General features: G+C 37.7%; 1 protein-coding gene across 1 annotated transcript in view; it reads right to left on the minus strand.

Moving 5' to 3' along the window:
- pth1r (parathyroid hormone 1 receptor) overlaps positions 1 to 27854 on the minus strand; it is an 89456-nt gene that overhangs the window by 40402 nt on the left and 21200 nt on the right. The window contains exon 2 of the mRNA XM_058395323.1: positions 10029 to 10131. Within this exon, the coding sequence (XP_058251306.1) occupies positions 10029 to 10131 (103 nt within the window). The remainder of the gene's footprint in view (positions 1 to 10028; positions 10132 to 27854) is intronic.

Here is a 27854-nt window from a genome sequence, read left to right on the forward strand (position 1 = left end):
CACTGCTACACACGACACTACACTACACTGCTACACACGACACTACACTACACTACACTGCTACACACGACACTACACTACACTGCTACACACGACACTACACTACACTGCTACACACGACACTACACTACACTGCTACACACGACACTACACTACACTACACTGCTACACACGACACGACACTACACTACACTACACTCCTACACACGACACTACACTACACTACACTGCTACACACGACACTACACTACACTACACTGCTACACACGACACTACACTACACTACACTGCTACACACGACACTACACTGCTACACACGACACTACACTACACTACACTGCTACACACGACACTACACTACACTACACTGCTACACACGACACTACACTACACTGCTACACACGACACTACACTACACTGCTACACACGACACTACACTGCTACACACGACACTACACTACACTACACTGCTACACACGACACGACACTACACTACACTGCTAAACACTACATGACACGACACTACACTGCTACACACTACACGACACTACACTACACTACACTGCTACACACGACACTACACTACACTACACTGCTACACACGACACTACACTGCTACACACGACACTACACTACACTACACTGCTACACACGACACTACACACGACACTACACTGCTACACACTACACTACACTACACTGCTACACACGACACTACACTACACTGCTACACACGACACTACACTACACTGCTACACACGACACTACACTACACTGCTACACACGACACTACACTGCTACACACGACACTACACTGCTACACACGACACTACACTGCTACACACTACACTACACTACACTACACTACACTGCTACACACGACACTACACTGCTACACACGACACTACACTACACTACACTGCTACACACGACACTACACTACACTACACTGCTACACACGACACTACACTGCTACACATGACACTACACTACACTACACTACACTGCTACACACTACACTACACTGCTACACATGACACTACACTACACTACACTGCTACACACGACACTACACTACACTGCTACACACGACACTACACTACACTACACTGCTACACACGACACTACACACGACACTACACTGCTACACACTACACTACACTACACTACACTGCTACACACGACACTACACTGCTACACACGACACTACACTACACTACACTGCTACACACGACACTACACTACACTACACTGCTACACACTACACGACACTACACTACACTACACTGCTACACACTACACGACACTACACTACACTACACTGCTACACACTACACGACACTACACTACACGACACGACACTACACTACACTACACTGCTACACACTACACGACACTACACTGCTACACACTACACGACACGACACTACACTACACTACGCTGCTACACACTACACAACACTACACGACACTACACTACACTACACTACACTACACTGCTACACACGACACTACACTACACTACACTGCTACACACGACACTACACTACACTGTTACACACGACACTACACTACACTACACTGCTACACACGACACTACACTACACTGCTACACACAACACTACACTACACTGCTACACACGACACTACACTACACTGCTACACACGACACTACACTACACTGCTACACACAACACTACACTACACTACACTACTACACACGACACTACACTACACTGCTACACACGACACTACACTGCTACACACTACACTACTACACACGACACTACACTACACTGCTACACACTACACTACACTACACTACAGTACTACACACAACACTACACTACACTGCTACACACTACACTACACTACACTACACTGCTACACACTACACGACACTACACTACACTGCTACACACTACACTACACTGCTACACACTACACTACACTACACTACACTGCTACACACTACATGACACTACACTACACTGCTACACACTACACGACACTACACTGCTACACACGACACTACACTACACTGCTACACACGACACGACACTACACTGCTACACACGACACGACACTACACTACACTACACTGCTACACACTACACTACACTACACTGCTACACACTACACTACACTACACTACACTGCTACACACGACACTACACTACACTGCTACACACTACACGACACTACACTGCTACACACGACACGACACTACACTACACTGCTACACACGACACTACACTACACTGCTACACACGACACTACACTACACTGCTACACACGACACTACACTACACTGCTACACACAACACTACACTACACTACACTACTACACACGACACTACACTACACTGCTACACACGACACTACACTGCTACACACTACACTACTACACACGACACTACACTACACTGCTACACACTACACTACACTACACTACAGTACTACACACAACACTACACTACACTGCTACACACTACACTACACTACACTACACTGCTACACACTACACGACACTACACTACACTGCTACACACTACACTACACTGCTACACACTACACTACACTACACTACACTGCTACACACTACATGACCCTACACTACACTGCTACACACTACACGACACTACACTGCTACACACGACACTACACTACACTGCTACACACGACACGACACTACACTGCTACACACGACACGACACTACACTACACTGCTACACACTACACTACACTACACTACACTGCTACACACGACACTACACTACACTGCTACACACTACACGACACTACACTGCTACACACGACACGACACTACACTACACTGCTACACACTACACTACACGACACTACACTGCTACACACGACACGACACTACACTACACTGCTACACACTACACTACACTACACTACACTGCTACACACGACACTACACGACACTACACTACACTGCTACACACTACACTACACTACACTACACTGCTACACACTACACTACACTGCTACACACTACACTACACTACACTGCTACACACGACACTACACTACACTACACTGCTACACACTACACGACACTACACTACACTGCTACACACTACACGACACTACACTGCTACACACGACACGACACTACACTACACTGCTACACACTACACGACACTACACTACACTGCTACACACTACACTACACTACACTGCTACACACTACACTACACTGCTACACACTACACGACACTACACTACACTGCTACACACTACATGACACTACACTACACTGCTACACACTACACTACACTGCTACACACTACACTACACTACACTACACTGCTACACACTACACGACACTACACTACACTGCTACACACTACACGACACTACACTACACTGCTACACACTACACTACACTACACTGCTACACACTACACGACACTACACTGTTACACACGACACTACACTACACTGCTACACACGACACTACACTACACTACACTGCTACACACGACACTACACTGCTACACACGACACTACACTACACTGCTACACACGACACTACACTACACTGCTACACACGACACTACACTACACTGCTACACACGACACTACACTACACTACACTGCTACACACGACACGACACTACACTACACTACACTCCTACACACGACACTACACTACACTACACTGCTACACACGACACTACACTACACTACACTGCTACACACGACACTACACTACACTACACTGCTACACACGACACTACACTGCTACACACGACACTACACTACACTACACTGCTACACACTACACGACACTACACTACACTGCTACACACGACACTACACTACACTGCTACACACGACACTACACTACACTGCTACACACGACACTACACTGCTACACACGACACTACACTACACTACACTGCTACACACGACACGACACTACACTACACTGCTAAACACTACACGACACGACACTACACTGCTACACACTACACGACACTACACTACACTACACTGCTACACACGACACTACACTACACTGCTACACACGACACTACACTGCTACACACGACACTACACTACACTACACTGCTACACACGACACTACACACGACACTACACTGCTACACACTACACTACACTACACTGCTACACACGACACTACACTACACTGCTACACACGACACTACACTACACTGCTACACACGACACTACACTACACTGCTACACACGACACTACACTGCTACACACGACACTACACTGCTACACACGACACTACACTGCTACACACTACACTACACTACACTACACTACACTGCTACACACGACACTACACTGCTACACACGACACTACACTACACTACACTGCTACACACGACACTACACTACACTACACTGCTACACACGACACTACACTGCTACACACGACACTACACTACACTACACTACACTGCTACACACTACACTACACTGCTACACATGACACTACACTACACTACACTGCTACACACGACACTACACTACACTGCTACACACGACACTACACTACACTACACTGCTACACACGACACTACACACGACACTACACTGCTACACACTACACTACACTACACTACACTGCTACACACGACACTACACTGCTACACACGACACTACACTACACTACACTGCTACACACGACACTACACTACACTGCTACACACGACACTACACTGCTACACACGACACTACACTGCTACACACTACACTACACTACACTACACTACACTGCTACACACGACACTACACTGCTACACACGACACTACACTACACTACACTGCTACACACGACACTACACTACACTACACTGCTACACACGACACTACACTACACTACACTGCTACACACGACACTACACTGCTACACACGACACTACACTGCTACACACGACACTACACTACACTACACTACACTGCTACACACTACACTACACTACACTACACTGCTACACACGACACTACACTACACTGCTACACACGACACGACACTACACTACACTGCTACACACGACACTACACTACACTACACTACACTACACTACACTGCTACACACGACACTACACTACACTGCTACACACGACACTACACTACACTACACTGCTACACACTATACTACACTACACTACAGTACACTGCTACACACGACACTACACTACACTACACTGCTACACACGACACTACACTACACTACTACACACGACACTACACTACACTACACTGCTACACACTACACTACACTGCTAAACACTACACTACTACACACGACACTACACTACACTGCTACACACTACACTACTACACACGACACTACACTACACTGCTACACACGACACTACACTACACTACACTGCTACACACTACACGACACTACACTACACTACACTGCTACACACGACACTACACTACACTACACTGCTACACACTACACTACACTACACTACACTGCTACACACGACACTACACTACACTACACTGCTACACACGACACGACACTACACTACACTACACTGCTACACACGACACTACACTACACTACACTGCTACACACGACACTACACTACACTACACTGCTACACACGACACTACACTGCTACACACGACACTACACTACACTACACTGCTACACACGACACTACACTACACTACACTGCTACACACGACACTACACTGCTACACACGACACGACACTACACTACACTGCTACACACGACACTACACTACACTACACTGCTACACACGACACTACACTACACTACACTGCTACACACGACACTACACTGCTACACACGACACTACACTACACTACACTGCTACACACTACACTACACTGCTAAACACTACACTACTACACACGACACTACACTACACTGCTACACACTACACTACTACACACGACACTACACTACACTGCTACACACTACACTACACTACACTGCTACACACTACACAACACTACACTACACTACACTGCTACACACGACACTACACTACACTGCTACACACTACATGACTCTACACTACACTACACTACACTGCTACACACTACACGACACTACACTACACTGCTACACACTACACGACACTACACTACACTGCTACACACTACACGACACTACACTACACTACACTGCTACACACTACACGACACTACACTACACTGCTACACACTACACGACACTACACTACACTACACTGCTACACACTACACGACACTACACTACACTACACTGCTACACACTACACTACACTGCTACACACTACACTACACTACACTGCTACACACTACACTACACTACACTACACTGCTACACACTACACTACACTACACTACACTACACTGCTACACAACACTGCTACACACTACACTACACTACACTACACTGCTACACACTACACTACACTACACTACACTGCTACACACTACACTACACTGCTACACAACACTGCTACACACTACACTACACTACACTGCTACACACTACACTACACTGCTACACACTACACTACACTGCTACACACTACACTACACTACACTGCTACACACTACACTACACTACACTGCTACACACTACACTACACTACACTACACTACACTGCTACACACTACACTACACTACACTACACTACACTGCTACACACTACACTACACTGCTACACACTACACTACACTACACTGCTACACACTACACTACACTACACAACACTGCTACACACTACACTACACTACACTGCTACACACTACACTACACTGCTACACACTACACTACACTGCTACACACTACACTACACTACACTACACTACACTACACTGCTACACACTACACTACACTACACTACACTACACTGCTACACACTACACTACACTGCTACACACTACACTACACTACACTGCTACACACTACACTACACTACACAACACTGCTACACACTACACTACACTACACTGCTACACACGACACTACACTACACTACTACACACGACACTACACTACACTACACTGCTACACACTACACTACACTGCTAAACACTACACTACTACACACGACACTACACTACACTGCTACACACTACACTACTACACACGACACTACACTACACTGCTACACACGACACTACACTACACTACACTGCTACACACTACACGACACTACACTACACTACACTGCTACACACGACACTACACTACACTACACTGCTACACACTACACTACACTACACTACACTGCTACACACGACACTACACTACACTACACTGCTACACACGACACGACACTACACTACACTACACTGCTACACACGACACTACACTACACTACACTGCTACACACGACACTACACTACACTACACTGCTACACACGACACTACACTGCTACACACGACACTACACTACACTACACTGCTACACACGACACTACACTACACTACACTGCTACACACGACACTACACTGCTACACACGACACGACACTACACTACACTGCTACACACGACACTACACTACACTACACTGCTACACACGACACTACACTACACTACACTGCTACACACGACACTACACTGCTACACACGACACTACACTACACTACACTGCTACACACTACACTACACTGCTAAACACTACACTACTACACACGACACTACACTACACTGCTACACACTACACTACTACACACGACACTACACTACACTGCTACACACTACACTACACTACACTACACTGCTACACACTACACAACACTACACTACACTACACTGCTACACACGACACTACACTACACTGCTACACACTACATGACTCTACACTACACTACACTACACTGCTACACACTACACGACACTACACTACACTGCTACACACTACACGACACTACACTACACTGCTACACACTACACGACACTACACTACACTACACTGCTACACACTACACGACACTACACTACACTGCTACACACGACACTACACTACACTACACTGCTACACACTACACGACACTACACTACACTGCTACACACTACACTACACTGCTACACACTACACTACACTACACTGCTACACACTACACTACACTACACTGCTACACACTACACTACACTACACTACACTGCTACACACTACACTACACTACACTACACTACACTGCTACACAACACTGCTACACACTACACTACACTACACTACACTGCTACACACTACACTACACTACACTACACTGCTACACACTACACTACACTGCTACACTACACTGCTACACACTACACTACACTACACTGCTACACACTACACTATACTGCTACACACTACACTACACTGCTACACACTACACTACACTACACTGCTACACACTACACTACACTACACTACACTGCTACACACTACACTACACTACACTACACTACACTGCTACACACTACACTACACTACACTACACTACACTGCTACACACTACACTACACTGCTACACACTACACTACACTACACTGCTACACACTACACTACACTACACAACACTGCTACACACTACACTACACTACACTGCTACACACTACACTACACTGCTACACACTACACTACACTGCTACACACTACACTACACTACACTACACTGCTACACACTACACTACACTACACTACACTACACTGCTACACACTACACTACACTGCTACACACTACACTACACTACACTGCTACACACTACACTACACTACACAACACTGCTACACACTACACTACACTACACTGCTACACACTACACTACACTGCTACACACTACACTACACTGCTACACACTACACTACACTACACTACACTACACTGCTACACAACACTGCTACACACTACACTACACTACACTACACTGCTACACACTACACTACACTACACTGCTACACAACACTGCTACACACTACACTACACTACACTACACTACACTGCTATACAACACTGCTACACACTACACTACACTACACTGCTACACAACACTGCTACACACGACACTACACTGCTACACAACACTGCTACACACTACACTACACTACACTGCTACACACTACACTACACTACACTGTAAGTGTACTACACTACACTGAAACTCCAATGTAAGTGAATCACTCAATGATTCATTTCCAGTGTAATTGAATCACTCAAGGAGTCATTTCCAATGTAAGTAAATTCACTCGAGGAGTCATTTACAATGTAAGTGAATCACTTGATGAGTCATTTACAATGTAAGTGAATCACTCAAGGAGTCATTTACAATGTAAGTGAATCACTCAAGGAGTCATTTACAATGTAAGTGAATCACTTGAGTAATTTCCAATGTAAGTGAATCACTTGATGAGTCATTTCCAATGTAAGTGAATCACTTGAGGAGTCATTTCCAATGTAAGTGAATCACTTGATGAGTTATTTCCAATGTAAGTAAATCACTCAAGAAATAATTTAAAAAGAAAGTGAATCATTTGAGGAGTCATTTACAATGTAATTGAGTCACTCAAGGATTCATTTACAATGTATTTGTATCGAGGATTCATTTCTAATGTAAGTGAATCACTCAAGAAATCCATTACTTAGGTAAGTGATTCGCATAAGGAATCATTTTAAATTCAAGAAAATCAATTGACAATTAATTTAAAAGTATAATTGAATTCCTAAAGGTGGCACATACAGATGTAATGAATTCAGCGCTCTAGGGCTTGTTTACAGATTGCAGTACACCCCTGGAGTAGCTGTTTAAATGATGTAAGTGAATCACTTGAGTCAAATTAAAAACTGTAAGCAGATTACTCAAGGAGTTGTTCAAAAATGTCACTGCATCACTGCAGGACTCATCAAATGACGTATGCTACCTGGTGTATCGTGATGCTGGTGTTCTTTAACTAAACCATCGTGCACTAGGGAGTGAACAGGGGGTGTTTAGCACACAGCTGTGTGTCCTAAACGCTTTTAGTGTCTGTATAAATTTTAATTTCTCACCAGCTGTTTTGTGTCTGGACTTTATGGAGCTCTCGCACTTGTTCCTGGCATTGATGATGAGGTACATCTGTTCTTCTTTCGTCAGCACATCATCCGCCTCCACCTGAGGAAACCATCAGACATCAGGATCTAATAAACGTGTGTGAGGATGTGAAACTGTGTGACACGTCATATAATGTGAGGCATGTCGAGTTCATGAGCTCATTTGCATATCGCATATTGACATGATAGCGATTTGTTAAATGGCTCATTTGCATATCATACATTTGCATACAGATATTACACATGAATTATTACATTTAGATTATCAAACAGATCATTTGCATAACCAAGGGGATATTTGCATATCAGGAAGACCCTAGACAAGAAAAACATTCAGTGTTGATTTATATAGATATTTAATTACACATTGCATCAGAGTCATCTGCATATGGCATGTTTACACCTGATTAATAAACACAACAAAATGTTTGGAGATTGATCAGGGGGATTATTTACTTATGATAAGAACACTTTTAAATATTTAGGCATTTGTCAAGACATCAAATTCTCTCACATGGCTTTAAATGCTAATCTGCAGAACTTTCTGTGATGAAGACAGTGATAAGACACGATCAGTTAAAAGTGATATACAAATAAAACTGAATTGAGTCGAATTGAATCAATTCTGTACCATTTTAACTTTTGGACATTTTAACATTAAGTAAAAAAAATCCAACAGATTATTTTCTCTATACGTTATATTTTACACGTCACTTTCCTCGTTCTCATTTATGTTCCTGTCATCAACAAACACTCAGACCTGAAAACACACAACTTACACACCATAACACAACCATCACCCTACCAACACTAATGTCACATCATTGTAACACCTTAACAACACTGTAACAACATTTTAACAACCCTAACACTGTAACAACACTGTAACAACACTGTAACAACATTGTAACAACATTGTAACAACCCTAACACTGTAACAACACTGTAACAACACTGTAACAACATTGTAACAACCATGTAACAGCCCTAACACTGTAACAACACTGTAACAACATTTTAACAACCCTAACACTGTAACAACACTGTAACAACACTGTAACAACATTGTAACAACCCTAACACTGTAACAACACTGTAACAACACTGTAACAACATTGTAACAACCCTGTAACAGCCCTAACACTGTAACAACACTGTAACAACACTGTAACAACATTGTAACAACCATGTAACAGCCCTAACACTGTAACACTGTAACAACATTGTAACTACACAAACACTGTAACAACCCTAACACTGTAACAACATTGTAACAACCCTAACACTGTAACAACATTGTAACAACCCTAACACTGTAACAACCCTGTAACAGCCCTAACACTGTAACAACCCTGTAACAGCCCTAACACTGTAACAACATTGTAACAGCCCTAACACTGTAACAACATTGTAACAGCCCTAACACTGTAACAACATTGTAACAGCCCTAACACTGTAACAACCCTGTAACAGCCCTAACACTGTAACAACATTGTAACAACCCTAACACTGTAACAACCCTGTAACAGCCCTAACACTGTAACAACCCTAACACTGTAACAACATTGTAACAACCCTAACACTGTAACAACATTGTAACAACCCTAACACTGTAACAACCCTGTAACAGCCCTAACACTGTAACAACCCTGTAACAGCCCTAACACTGTAACAACATTGTAACAGCCCTAACACTGTAACAACATTGTAACAGCCCTAACACTGTAACAACATTGTAACAGCCCTAACACTGTAACAACCCTGTAACAGCCCTAACACTGTAACAACATTGTAACAACCCTAACACTGTAACAACCCTGTAACAGCCCTAACACTGTAACAACCCTAACACTGTAACAACATTGTAACAACCCTAACACTGTAACAACCCTGTAACAGCCCTAACACTGTAACAACCCTGTAACAGCCCTAACACTGTAACATTGTAACAACCCTAACACTGTAACAACACTGTAATAACCCTAACACTGTAACAACACTGTAATAACCCTAACACTGTAACAACACTGTAATAACCCTAACACTGTAACAACATTGTAACTACACAAACACTAACAACCCTGCAAATGGAGCATCACTAACACTGTAACAACACAAACCCTAACAACACTGACATTTTTGTAACAATCCTAACACTGTAACAACATTGTAACAACTGTAACACTGTGACAACACTGTACATTAACAACACTGTAACAACACTAACAACATTAACACTTTGACAACACTAACAACGTATGGTTCACCAGCTGCACAGTGGCTCAGAGGAAAGTGCTCCAGAGGGTCATAAACATGCCCCAGAAGATCGTCGGTTGCCCGCTCCCAACACTGGAAGATCTACACAGATCACACTGTATTAAGAAAGCCCAAATCATCCTTAAAGACACATCACACCCTGCACATGATCTGTTTTAACTGTTACCGTCAGGACGGCGATAGTTTAGCTCTATGTTTGTCCGCGTCACCTGTACTTTGTCTGTGTTCTGTGTAGCACCTCTGGAACAGGAGGAACGTTGTTTCACTTCACTGTGTACTGCATCTGCTACAGTATATATGGTTGAAGTGACAATAAAGCTTCTTTGACTTTGACTTTGATACAGAACAATCAGAGCCAAGACAAACAGAATAAAAAACAGCTTTTATTCCAACATAACTGCACTCAATAATCAAAAAACACTGTTTACATGGGATGTGCAATAGATGATGAATGTGATTGTGTGGGAAAGGGCTGTCTTAACTTATTTTAGTTGTTGAAGGTTTGTTTGTATGTATGACTGCTGCACTTTTTGACTGTTAGACACTTTTTAAATTTCGTTGGACATGTAACATGGTACAATGACAATAAACATCTATTCTATTCTATTCTATTCTATTCTATTCTATTCTATTCTATTCTATTCTAACACCGTGAAAACACTGTTTTCAACAACTTTAACAACACTGTAACATCACTAACACTGTGGCCCTGTAATCTGACTGAACAAATGTAAAACCTGAATAAATGTAAAAGCACTGAAACAGCACCAGCGTAACATCATAACACAGAGTATAAACACTGCATCAACACCGCAACAATACATAACACTGTGACAACACAAACCCTACCAATGTAACAACACTGTAACACTGTAAATCCAGAACATCATCACAACACCACCACAGTTGTGAGTGTTTTAACACTGACAGTAGGACCAGCAGGAAGTTCAGGTTTAGCTGCAGCAGAATAATGAAGGAAAGAAGGAAGAGACAGTGGGAGAGAATCCTGCAGTGAAACTGATCCAGGATGGATAGAGCGGTGTTCTGTGGTTTCAGAGGAACAGTGTGAGATCATCACTGATTCTCTTATCCACATTAAACCGCCTTCTGATGCTAAAGCTGGAGGATCTGAACATCACTTCCAGAGATCCTATAACACACATCATCACGCTCATGTTTACAGTAAACAAATGAATAATTATTAAATAAAAGTTTTAACAAACCACTGTTGTTCTTATTAATGAACATTTATTTAGAGAAACTTTGTGTTTATTCACATCCTCATTCTGTTACTTCAATCTGTCCTGAAAAATAATAATAATATAATAATAATAAATTATTTTTATTTATATTTATATTTGTGATATTTTTTATTCTGCATATGTGCCATATATGTTTTTTTTTAAAATGTATTTCAACATTTTTTAAAGATTTCAGATAAATATTTTATTTGTACCAAAATGCATTTCTTTGTTTATTAATTTTTCACATCAGTTCTTTTTTATCGGCTTGATTGGCAGCTTTTCTTCTGGAAAAAAAATTAAAGAAAAAACTAAAAGACTTTCCCCCCAAAGTGATCAGGTCTCATGAGGATCCTAATTAATCTGCAGCCTGTCAAAAAATTAAATAAATAAATAAATAAATAAAGCTCTGAGAAACACCAGACTGAATGTGTGTGTGTGTGTGTGTGTCTGGTCCTCAGAAACCACATGCTGTTCATGTGGAGTATTAAAGGCATCAGTATTCTCTGGTCCTGTCAATGTGGCAACACACACACACACACACACACACACACACACACACAGGGCTACTGGACTTTTACGGCAGTGAACAGCAAACAACCACAAACGGAACAGGACGGAGCCAGGAGTAAACATGGAACAGATAGAAACCTGTTCAGAGCAGCGAATATAGAATATTCCACAATTCTGTCCAAACACGCCGAGGAGCAACGTCCAGCGCCGGGGACATCTATATATACACACCATACACATATAGACAGGATATTACCCATAATGCACCATGGCTAACCTGCGTGTACAAGCACAACACCGCTAACACACACTGATGGAAAGAAACACTGGAAAAAAATGGGAAAAAAAGAAAAAAAAACATGGAAAGAAACTTAAAAAAAAAAAGCAACAACAAAATAAAAGAGTAGAAGAGCATAAAAGAAAAAAAAACAAGAAAAGTGTAAGAAAACAAGCAAATGAAAGAATAAAAAACAAACAATGTTAAATTAAAAAAATGAATTAAAAAAAAAGTTCATAAGAGGAGAAAAGAAAAATGATAAATGAACAGATAAAAAATAAATAGATCAATAAAGAGGAGCAAAAAAAACAGAAAGACAAAGAGAAAAAAATAAGAAGAAACAAACGAAAGCCAATGAAAGAAAGAAAGAAAAAGAGAGACAAGCACAAAATAAACAAAAGGAAAAGAAATAAATGAAGAAAGAAAGAAAGAAAGAGAGTGAGAAAGAAAGAAAGAAAGAAAGAAAGAAAGAAAGAAAGAAAGAAAGAAAGAAAAGCACTTAAACTGAAGTGAGAGAGAGAGAGAGAGAGAGAGATAGAGAGAAGGAGAGAAGGAGAGAGAGAGAGAGAGAGAGAGAGAGAGAGAGAGAGAAATAAAGTGTGTTCTGCTGCAGTTCTGCTGGACATCATCACACTGGGCCGCGTCCCAAATCACTACACATCTCTACATATGACTACATACTACATCTCTCTCTCTCTCTCTCTCTCTCTCTCTCTCTCTCCCCCTCTCTCTCACACACACACACACACACACACCACTCTGTGTTCAGTCACTGTAAATTTCTCTGTGTTTTCAGGCCTGTCATTTTCCCAAACAGTTTCTCTGGTGTTTATTTTTAGCTTCTTTCTTCTTCTTTCCTTTCTGAAGTAAATATCGATCACAAAGGAGGAGGAAAACACTCACTGATTATAGTGTGTGTGTGTGTGTGTGTATATAAGTGTGTGTGTGTGTGTGTGTGTGTATATAAGTGTGTGTGTGTGTGTGTGTATATATTTGTGTATATGAGTGTATGTGTGTGTGTATATTTGTGTATATGAGTGTGTGTATGTGTGTGTATATTTGTGTATATGAGTGTGTGTATGTGTGTGTATATTTGTGTATATGAGTGTGTGTATGTGTGTGTACATTTGTGTATATGAGTGTGTGTATGTGTGTGTACATTTGTGTATATGATTGTATGTGTGTGTATATTTGTGTATATGAGTGTGTGTATGTGTGTGTATATTTGTGTATGAGTGTGTGTATGTGTGTATATTTGTGTATATGAGTGTGTGTATGTGTGTGTATATTTGTGTATATGAGTGTGTGTATGTGTGTGTGTATATTTGTGTATATGAGTGTGTGTATGTGTGTGTGTATATTTGTGTATATGAGTGTGTGTATGTGTGTGTATATTTGTGTATATGAGTGTGTGTATGTGTGTGTGTATATTTGTGTATATGAGTGTATGTGTGTGTGTATATTTGTGTATATGAGTGTGTGTATGTGTGTGTGTATATTTGTGTATATGAGTGTGTGTATGTGTGTGTATATTTGTGTATATGAGTGTGTGTATGTGTGTGTGTATATTTGTGTATATGATTGTATGTGTGTGTATATTTGTGTATATGAGTGTGTGTATGTGTGTGTATATTTGTGTATATGAGTGTGTGTATGTGTGTGTATATTTGTGTATATGATTGTATGTGTGTGTATATTTGTGTATGAGTGTGTGTATGTGTGTGTATATTTGTGTATATGAGTGTGTGTATGTGTGTGTACATTTGTGTATATGATTGTATGTGTGTGTATATTTGTGTATATGAGTGTGTGTATATTTGTGTATATGAGTGTGTGTATGTGTGTGTGTATTTGTGTATATGAGTGTGTGTGTGTATGAGTGTGTGTATGTGTGTGTATATTTGTGTATATGAGTGTGTGTATATTTGTGTATATGAGTGTGTGTATGTGTGTGTGTATTTGTGTATATGAGTGTGTGTGTGTATGAGTGTGTGTATATTTGTGTATGAATGTGTGTGTATAAGAGTGTGTGTATGAGTGTATGTGTGTGTATATTTGTGTATGAATGTGTGTGTGTGTATATATTTGTGTATATGAGTGTGTGTATGTGTGTACATTTGTGTATAAGAGTGTGTGTATGTGTGTGTGTGTATATGAGTGTGTGTATGTGTGTGTATATTTGTGTATATGAGTGTGTGTGTATATGTGTGTATGAGTGTGTGTATGTGTGTGTATATGAGTGTGTGTATGTGTGTGTGTATATTTGTGTATGAGTGTGTGTATGTGTGTGTGTATATTTGTGTATGAGTGTGTATGTGTGTGTATATTTGTGTATATGAGTGTATGTGTGTGTGTATATTTGTGTATATGAGTGTATGTGTGTGTGTATATTTGTGTATATGAGTGTGTGTATGTGTGTGTATATTTGTGTATATGAGTGTGTGTATGTGTGTGTATATTTGTGTATATGAGTGTGTGTATGTGTGTGTGTATATTTGTGTATATGAGTGTGTGTATGTGTGTGTATATTTGTGTATATGAGTGTGTGTATGTGTGTGTGTGTATATGAGTGTATATGTGTGTGTATATTTGTGTATATGAGTGTATGTGTGTGTGTATATTTGTGTATATGAGTGTATGTGTGTGTGTATATTTGTGTATGAGTGTGTATGTGTGTGTATATTTGTGTATATGAGTGTGTGTATGTGTGTGTGTATATTTGTGTATGAGTGTGTATGTGTGTGTATATTTGTGTATATGAGTGTGTGTGTATATTTGTGTATATGAGTGTGTGTATGTGTGTGTACATTTGTGTATATGATTGTATGTGTGTGTATATTTGTGTATATGAGTGTGTGTATGTGTGTGTATATTTGTGTATATGAGTGTGTGTATGTGTGTGTATATTTGTGTATATGAGTGTGTGTATGTGTGTGTATATTTGTGTATATGAGTGTGTGTATGTGTGTGTATATTTGTGTATATGAGTGTGTGTATGTGTGTGTGTGTATTTGTGTATATGAGTGTGTGTGTGTGTGTGTATATTTGTGTATATGAGTGTGTGTATGTGTGTGTGTATTTGTGTATATGAGTGTGTTTATGTGTGTACATTTGTGTATATGAGTGTGTGTATGTGTGTGTGTGTATATTTGTGTATATGAGTGTGTGTGTATATGTGTGTATGAGTGTGTGTATGTGTGTGTGTGTATATTTGTGTATATGAGTGTGTGTATGTGTGTATATTTGTGTATGAGTGTATGTGTGTGTGTATATTTGTGTATATGAGTGTATGTGTGTGTGTATATTTGTGTATATGATTGTATGTGTGTGTGTATATTTGTGTATATGAGTGTGTGTATGTGTGTGTATATTTGTGTATATGAGTGTGTATGTGTGTGTGTATATTTGTGTATATGAGTGTGTGTATGTGTGTGTATATTTGTGTATATGAGTGTGTATATGTGTGTGTATATATTTGTGTATATGAGTGTGTGTATGTGTGTGTATATTTGTGTATATGAGTGTGGGTATGTGTGTGTATATTTGTGTGTATGAGTGTGTGTATGTGTATATTTGTGTATATGAGTGTGTGTATGTGTGTGTGTATATTTGTGTATATGAGTGTGTGTATGTGTGTGTGTATATTTGTGTATATGAGTGTGTGTATGTGTGTGTATATATTTGTGTATATGAGTGTGTGTATGTGTGTGTATATTTGTGTATATGAGTGTGTGTATGTGTGTGTATATTTGTGTATATGAGTGTGTGTATGTGTGTGTATATTTGTGTATATGAGTGTGTGTATGTGTATATTTGTGTATATGAGTGTGTGTATGTGTGTGTATATTTGTGTATATGAGTGTGTGTATATTTGTGTATATGAGTGTGTGTATGTGTATATTTGTGTATATGAGTGTGTGTATGTGTGTGTGTATATGAGTGTGTGTATGTGTGTGTATATTTGTGTATATGAGTGTGTGTATGTGTGTGTATATTTGTGTATATGAGTGTGTGTATGTGTGTGTATATTTGTGTATATGAGTGTGTGTATGTGTGTGTATATTTGTGTATATGATTGTATGTGTGTATATATTTGTGTATATGATTGTATGTGTGTGTATATTTGTGTATATGAGTGTGTGTATGTGTGTGTGTATATGAGTGTGTGTATGTGTGTGTGTATATGAGTGTGTGTATGTGTGTGTATATTTGTGTATATGAGTGTGTATGTGTGTGTGTATATTTGTGTATATGAGTGTGTGTATGTGTGTGTATATTTGTGTATATGAGTGTGTATATGTGTGTGTATATATTTGTGTGTATGAGTGTGTGTATGTGTGTGTATATTTGTGTGTATGAGTGTGTGTATGTGTATATTTGTGTATATGAGTGTGTGTATGTGTGTGTGTATATTTGTGTATATGAGTGTGTGTATGTGTGTGTGTATATTTGTGTATATGAGTGTGTGTATGTGTGTGTATATATTTGTGTATATGAGTGTGTGTGTGTGTGTATATTTGTGTATATGAGTGTGTGTATGTGTGTGTATATTTGTGTATATGAGTGTGTGTATGTGTGTGTATATTTGTGTATATGAATGTGTGTATGTGTATATTTGTGTATATGAGTGTGTGTATGTGTGTGTGTATATTTGTGTATATGAGTGTGTGTATGTGTGTGTATATTTGTGTATATGAGTGTGTGTATGTGTGTGTATATTTGTGTATATGAGTGTGTGTATGTGTATATTTGTGTATATGAGTGTGTGTATGTGTGTGTGTATATGAGTGTGTGTATGTGTGTGTATATTTGTGTATATGAGTGTGTATGTGTGTGTGTATATTTGTGTATATGAGTGTGTGTATGTGTGTGTATATTTGTGTATATGAGTGTGTATATGTGTGTGTATATATTTGTGTATATGAGTGTGTGTATGTGTGTGTATATTTGTGTATATGAGTGTGTGTATGTGTGTGTATATTTGTGTGTATGAGTGTGTGTATGTGTATATTTGTGTATATGAGTGTGTGTATGTGTGTGTGTATATTTGTGTATATGAGTGTGTGTATGTGTGTGTGTATATTTGTGTATATGAGTGTGTGTATGTGTGTGTATATATTTGTGTATATGAGTGTGTATGTGTGTGTATATTTGTGTATATGAGTGTGTGTATGTGTGTGTATATTTGTGTATATGAGTGTGTGTATGTGTGTGTGTATATTTGTGTATATGAGTGTGTGTATGTGTGTGTATATTTGTGTATATGAGTGTGTATATGTGTGTGTATATATTTGTGTATATGAGTGTGTGTATGTGTGTGTATATTTGTGTATATGAGTGTGTATATGTGTGTGTATATATTTGTGTATATGAGTGTGTGTATGTGTGTGTATATTTGTGTATATGAGTGTGTGTATGTGTGTGTATATTTGTGTGTATGAGTGTGTGTATGTGTATATTTGTGTATATGAGTGTGTGTATGTGTGTGTGTATATTTGTGTATATGAGTGTGTGTATGTGTGTGTGTATATTTGTGTATATGAGTGTGTGTATGTGTGTGTATATATTTGTGTATATGAGTGTGTATGTGTGTGTATATTTGTGTATATGAGTGTGTGTATGTGTGTGTATATTTGTGTATATGAGTGTGTGTATGTGTGTGTGTATATTTGTGTATATGAGTGTGTGTATGTGTGTGTATATTTGTGTATATGAGTGTGTGTATGTGTGTGTATATTTGTGTATATGAGTGTGTGTATGTGTATATTTGTGTATATGAGTGTGTGTATGTGTGTGTGTATATGAGTGTGTGTATGTGTGTGTGTATATGAGTGTGTGTATGTGTATATTTGTGTATATGAGAGTGTGTATGTGTGTGTGTGTATATGAGTGTGTGTGTGTATATGAGTGTGTGTATGTGTATATTTGTGTATATGAGAGTGTGTATGTGTGTGTGTATATGAGTGTATGTGTGTGTGTATATGAGTGTGTGTATGTGTGTGTGTGTATATGAGTGTATGTGTGTGTCTATATGAGTGTGTGTATGTGTATATTTGTGTATGAGTGTGTGTATGTGTGTGTGTATATGAGTGTGTGTATGTGTATATTTGTGTATATGAGTGTGTGTATGTGTGTGTGTGTATATGAGTGTATGTGTGTGTGTATATGAGTGTGTGTATGTGTGTGTATATGAGTGTGTGTATGTGTGTGTGTATATGAGTGTGTGTATGTGTATATTTGTGTATATGAGTGTGTGTATGTGTGTGTGTATGAGTGTGTGTATGTGTGTGTGTATATGAGTGTGTGTATGTGTATATTTGTGTATATGAGAGTGTGTATGTGTATATGAGTGTATGTGTATATTTGTGTATATGAGTGTGTGTATGTGTGTGTGTGTATATGAGTGTATGTGTGTGTCTATATGAGTGTGTGTATGTGTATATTTGTGTATATGAGTGTGTGTATGTGTGTGTGTGTATATGAGTGTATGTGTGTGTGTATATGAGTGTGTGTATGTGTGTGTGTGTATATGAGTGTGTGTGTGTGTGTATATGAGTGTGTGTATGTGTGTGTGTGTATATGAGTGTGTGTATGTGTATATTTGTGTATATGAGTGTGTGTATGTGTGTGTATATGAGTGTGTGTATGTGTATATTTGTGTATATGAGTGTGTGTATGTGTGTGTGTGTGTATATGAGTGTGTGTATGTGTGTGTGTGTATATTTGTGTATGAGTGTGTATGTGTGTAAATGTATCTCATGATATAATATTATAATATAATGTAATATTTCAGCTCTCTGTAGTGACGTAAAGAAAACCTGCAGTGTTTTTAATGAAGATGTCTCACACACACACACACACACACACACACACACACACAGTGAGATGTGAAGGATCTGTAACTGATTTCACTACATCACCAAACCCTTTATTAAAAAAAAGAATCTCTGCTGATCCACTTCCTGTCACATTGTTACACTCCTTACTGGTTCATTAGCATGCTAGTCAATTAGCAAGCTGTGGTGATGCTAAGCAGGAATTAGCAAGCTAAATTATATAAATCATTAAAAAACAAAAAACAAAGTGTGTTTCATCATTTGCAGTTTAGTAAAATAATGTAGTAAAATATTTAAAATTAATTTTTTTGAAAATCAAATTAAGCTTTTAAAAAATACAGTTTGTTTTAATTTTTTAACAAAATGAAATATTAAATTGAACTGAAATGAACACAGCACAAAACATCCTTATATTAACATTAAATATTAATATTAAGCTAAAAATGTTTATATGTATGAAATAAATTTTAAAATGGTCAAAAAATGAAACAAAACAGCTTTAATTTTATTTATTTTTTTATTTATTTGTAAAATAAAAATGTTTTTTTTTTCCTATTTGCAAATTAAAAATTATTTTTTAAAAACATTAAAATTAAAACAATATTTTTTTTTACTTATTTACAAATTTTAATATATATATATATATATATATATATATATATATATATATATATATATATATATATATATCTTTTTTTTTTTACTTATTTGTAAATTAAAAACGTTAATAAAGAAATCTCTTAAAACCCTGCTGTTGTGGAAAAGTTTTTCAGCCACAAAAACACACAAAGTCTCCTCTGCAGTTAGAATTTTCTGCCTCAGGTCATTTTAAAGTCTCTGATAACGAGGCTGCCTCACAGTCCATGTCCTGCTGCTGCTGCTGCTGGACTTCACACTTCTTGAATCAGTCTCTTCCATTTTAAGTTGAAAAAAAAAACAGTGGATTTTTGACATGAGCGCTGGAGCCAAGCGGGATCCTGGAAGCTCCTCACTCCTTTTTTTTTTTTCTCTCCTTCTCGACTGTGCAATTTGCATTTGATGACAAAAAACCACAAACCACAAGACTGCTTGTCCCTTGGAAACATTCGCCAAACCACATTCTGACTTAAAGCTCCATTCAGAGCCGTAATTACAGCTTTTCCTCGGCCAAATCGGCTCGTATGGAAACATGTCGTGTTGCCGCACCGCTTCTTTCCCTCTAATTGACAAAAATGGAGCGTTTTGATCTGTTATATAAGAGCTTTTAATATGCAGTATATGTTTTTCTTTCCTGGTTTTTTTTTTTGCATTTCGTTGGAGAATTGCCTCTAGCTAACTTCAGGTTAAAAGCCAAAAAAACAAAACAAATGAGGATGAAGTCAACCTGATGCTAACAGAGCTGTGCAGTCGCTAACCATAACTAGCATGCTAGTTCTAGCTTGACTGTGTAATTATATCACCAAAAATACACCCCCTCTGTTGCTTGTCCTCATCTCCTGCAGTATTTCAGAGCTATTTCAGATGTGCTAATGCTAACCATGTGCAGCTCGCTTTTAAACTGACGGATAAGCACCGAGCGTGCGACTTTTCAGAGAGAGCGCTGAACCGTGTTTAAAAGTGGACTCTCTCTCCATATATGTACCTACACTGGAATATTCACACATTTACATTCTGCAGGTTAAGTGATTCATTCAGATGAATGCAGTGATTTGTTCGTCCTGCAGCAGACAACACACAGCTACGCTAACTCACTGACTCAAATGAAGAGGAGTGAATCAGTCAAGAGCAAAAAAGTTTCACTGATTGAGAAAAAGCGATTCCTGAGCACTTCATTCACTGATTTTAAAACTGACTCACTGAATGAGACAGGAGCGAATCACAGTCATGAGCAAAAAGATTCACTGATTCAAACAAAGACTCGTTGAATGAGTGGGAAGTGGATCAAGGTCATGACTAAAAAGATTCAGTAATTTAAAATAAGACCAATTAAACAAGATGACAGCAAATCATATTCATGAGCAATAAGATTTACTGATTCAAAAACTGACTCACTGAATGAGACAAGAGCAAATCAGTCATGAGCGAAAAGATTCACTGATTCAAACACTGACCCATTAAACAAAACAAGAACGAATCACAGTCATGAGCAAAAGATTCACAGATTCAAACACTGACTCATTAAAAAAGATGAGAACGAATCACAGACATGAGCAAAAAGAGTCACTGATTCAAACAAAGACTCATCATTTAATAGAACAAGAAGGAATCACAGACATGAGCAAAAAGATTCACTGATTCAAACACTGACTCATTCAACAGAACGAGAACAAATCACAGTTATGAGCAAAAAGAGTCACTGATTCAAACACTGACTCAGTGAATAGATTTGTTCACCTTAATAACTTAAGTGACTGATTCAAGTTAGTAATTAGTTCAGATCATTGATTCATTCATCCATCATAACCTAACTAGTTCACCTAAGTGACTGGTTCAGCTTAGTGATTCCTTCAAAAAGAGTTACTTTGCAGCCCGAGCTAGCCAAATTCAATACTGTTTTATATAACACACACACACACACACACACTAATATATAACACACACACACAAATATATCACACACACACACACTAATATATAACACACACACACAAATATAAATCACACACACACAAATATATAACACACACACACAAATATATAACACACACACAAATATATAACACACACACTAATATATCACACACACACACACACTAATATATAACACACACACACTAATATATAACACACACACTAATATATAACACACACACTAATATATAACACACACACACACACACACTAATATATAACACACACACTACTATATAACACACACACACACACACACACTAATATATAACACACACACACTAATATATAACACACACACTAATATATAACACACACACTACTATATAACACACACACACACACACACTAATATATAAAACACACACACTAATATATAACACACACACACACTAATATATAACACACACACTAATATATAACACACACACACACACAAATATATAACACACACACTAATATATGACAAACACACTAATATATAACACACACACACTAATATATAACACACACACTAATATATGACAAACACACTAATATATAACACACACACACACTAATATATAACACACACACACACACTAATATATAACACACACACACACACTAATATATAACACACACTAATATATAACACACACACACTAATATATAACACACACACACACTAATATATAACACACACACTAATATTTAACACACACACACTAATATTTAACACACACACACTAATATATAACACACACACACTAATATATTACACACACACACTAATATATAACACACACACACTAATATAACACACACACACACTAATATATAACACACACACCCACTAATATATAACACACACACACACACTAATATATAACACACACACTAATATATAACACACACACACACTAATATATAACACACACACACTAATATATAACACACACACACACTAATATATAACACACACACACTAATATATAACACACACACACTAATATATAACACACACACACACACTAATATATAACACACACACACTAATATATAACACACACACACTAATATATAACACACACACACACTAATATATAACACACACACACTAATATATAACACACACACACTAATATATAACACACACACACACTAATATATAACACACACACACTAATATATAACACACACACACAAATATATAACACACACACACAAATATATAACACACACACACACACTAATATATAACACACACACACACACACTAATATATAACACACACACTAATATATAACACACACACACACACACACTAATATATAACACACACACACACACACTAATATATAACACACACACACTAATATATAACACACACACACACTAATATATAACACACACACACACTAATATATAACACACACACACACTAATATATAACACACACACACTAATATATAACACACACACACACACACACTAATATATAACACACACACACACACACACTAATATATAACACACACACACTAATATATAACACACACACACACACACACTAATATATAACACACACACACACACACACACACTAATATATAACACACACACACACACACTAATATATAACACACACACACACAATATATACACACACTAATATATAACACACACACACACACACACACTAATATATAACACACACACACACACACTAATATATAACACACACACACACACACTAATATATAACACACACACACACTAATATATAACACACACACACACACTAATATATAACACACACACACACTAATATATAACACACACACTAATATATAACACACACTAATATATAACACACACACACTAATATATAACACACACACACACTAATATAACACACACACACACTAATATAACACACACACACACTAATATATAACACACACACACTAATATATAACACACACACACACACACACACACACTAATATATAACACACACACACACACTAATATATAACACACACACTAATATATAACACACACACACTAATATATAACACACACACACTAATATATAACACACACACACTAATATATAACACACACACACACACTAATATAACACACACACACACTAATATATAACACACACACACAAATATATAACACACACTAATATAACACACACACACACTAATATATGACACACACACACTAATATATAACACACACACACACACACTAATATAACACACACACACTAATATATAACACACACACTAATATAACACACACACACACTAATATATAACACACACACACACACACTAATATAACACACACACACTAATATATAACACACACACAAATATATAACACACACTAATATAACACACACACACACACTAATATAACACACACACACACTAATATATAACACACACACACAAATATATAACACACACTAATATAACACACACACACACTAATATATAACACACACTAATATAACACACACACACACACTAATATATAACACACACACACTAATATATAACACACACACACACACTAATATATGACACACACACTAATATAACACACACACACTAATATATGACACACACACACTAATATATAACACACACATTAATATATAACACACACACTAATATAACACACACACACTAATATATAACACACACACACACACTAATATATGACACACACACTAATATAACACACACACACTAATATATGACACACACACACTAATATATAACACACACATTAATATATAACACACACACTAATATAACACACACACACTAATATATAACACACACACACTAATATATAACACACACACACTAATATATAACACACACACACACACACACTAATATATAACACACACACACACACTAATATATAACACACACACTAATATATGACACACACACTAATATAACACACACACACACTAATATATGACACACACACACTAATATATAACACACACATTAATATATAACACACACACTAATATAACACACACACACACTAATATATAACACACACACACTAATATATAACACACACACACTAATATATAACACACACACACACACACACTAATATATAACACACACACACACACTAATATATAACACACACACACTAATATATAACACACACACACTAATATATAACACACACACACACACACACACTAATATATAACACACACACACACACTAATATACAACACACACTAATATATGACACACACACTAATATAACACACACACACACTAATATATGACACACACACACTAATATATAACACACACATTAATATATAACACACACACTAATATAACACACACACACACTAATATATAACACACACACACTAATATATAACACACACACACTAATATATAACACACACACACACACACACTAATATATAACACACACACACACACTAATATATAACACACACACACTAATATATAACACACACACACTAATATATAACACACACACACACACACACTAATATATGACACACACACACTAATATATAACACACACATTAATATATAACACACACACTAATATAACACACACACACTAATATATAACACACACACACTAATATATAACACACACACACTAATATATAACACACACACACACACACACTAATATATAACACACACACACACACTAATATATAACACACACACTAATATATGACACACACACTAATATAACACACACACACACTAATATATGACACACACACACTAATATATAACACACACATTAATATATAACACACACACTAATATAACACACACACACACTAATATATAACACACACACACTAATATATAACACACACACACTAATATATAACACACACACACACACACACTAATATATAACACACACACACACACTAATATATAACACACACACACTAATATATAACACACACACACTAATATATAACACA

Source organism: Hemibagrus wyckioides, linkage group LG07 (assembly GCF_019097595.1).
Source record: "Hemibagrus wyckioides isolate EC202008001 linkage group LG07, SWU_Hwy_1.0, whole genome shotgun sequence".
Classification (NCBI taxonomy): Eukaryota; Metazoa; Chordata; class Actinopteri; order Siluriformes; family Bagridae; genus Hemibagrus; species Hemibagrus wyckioides.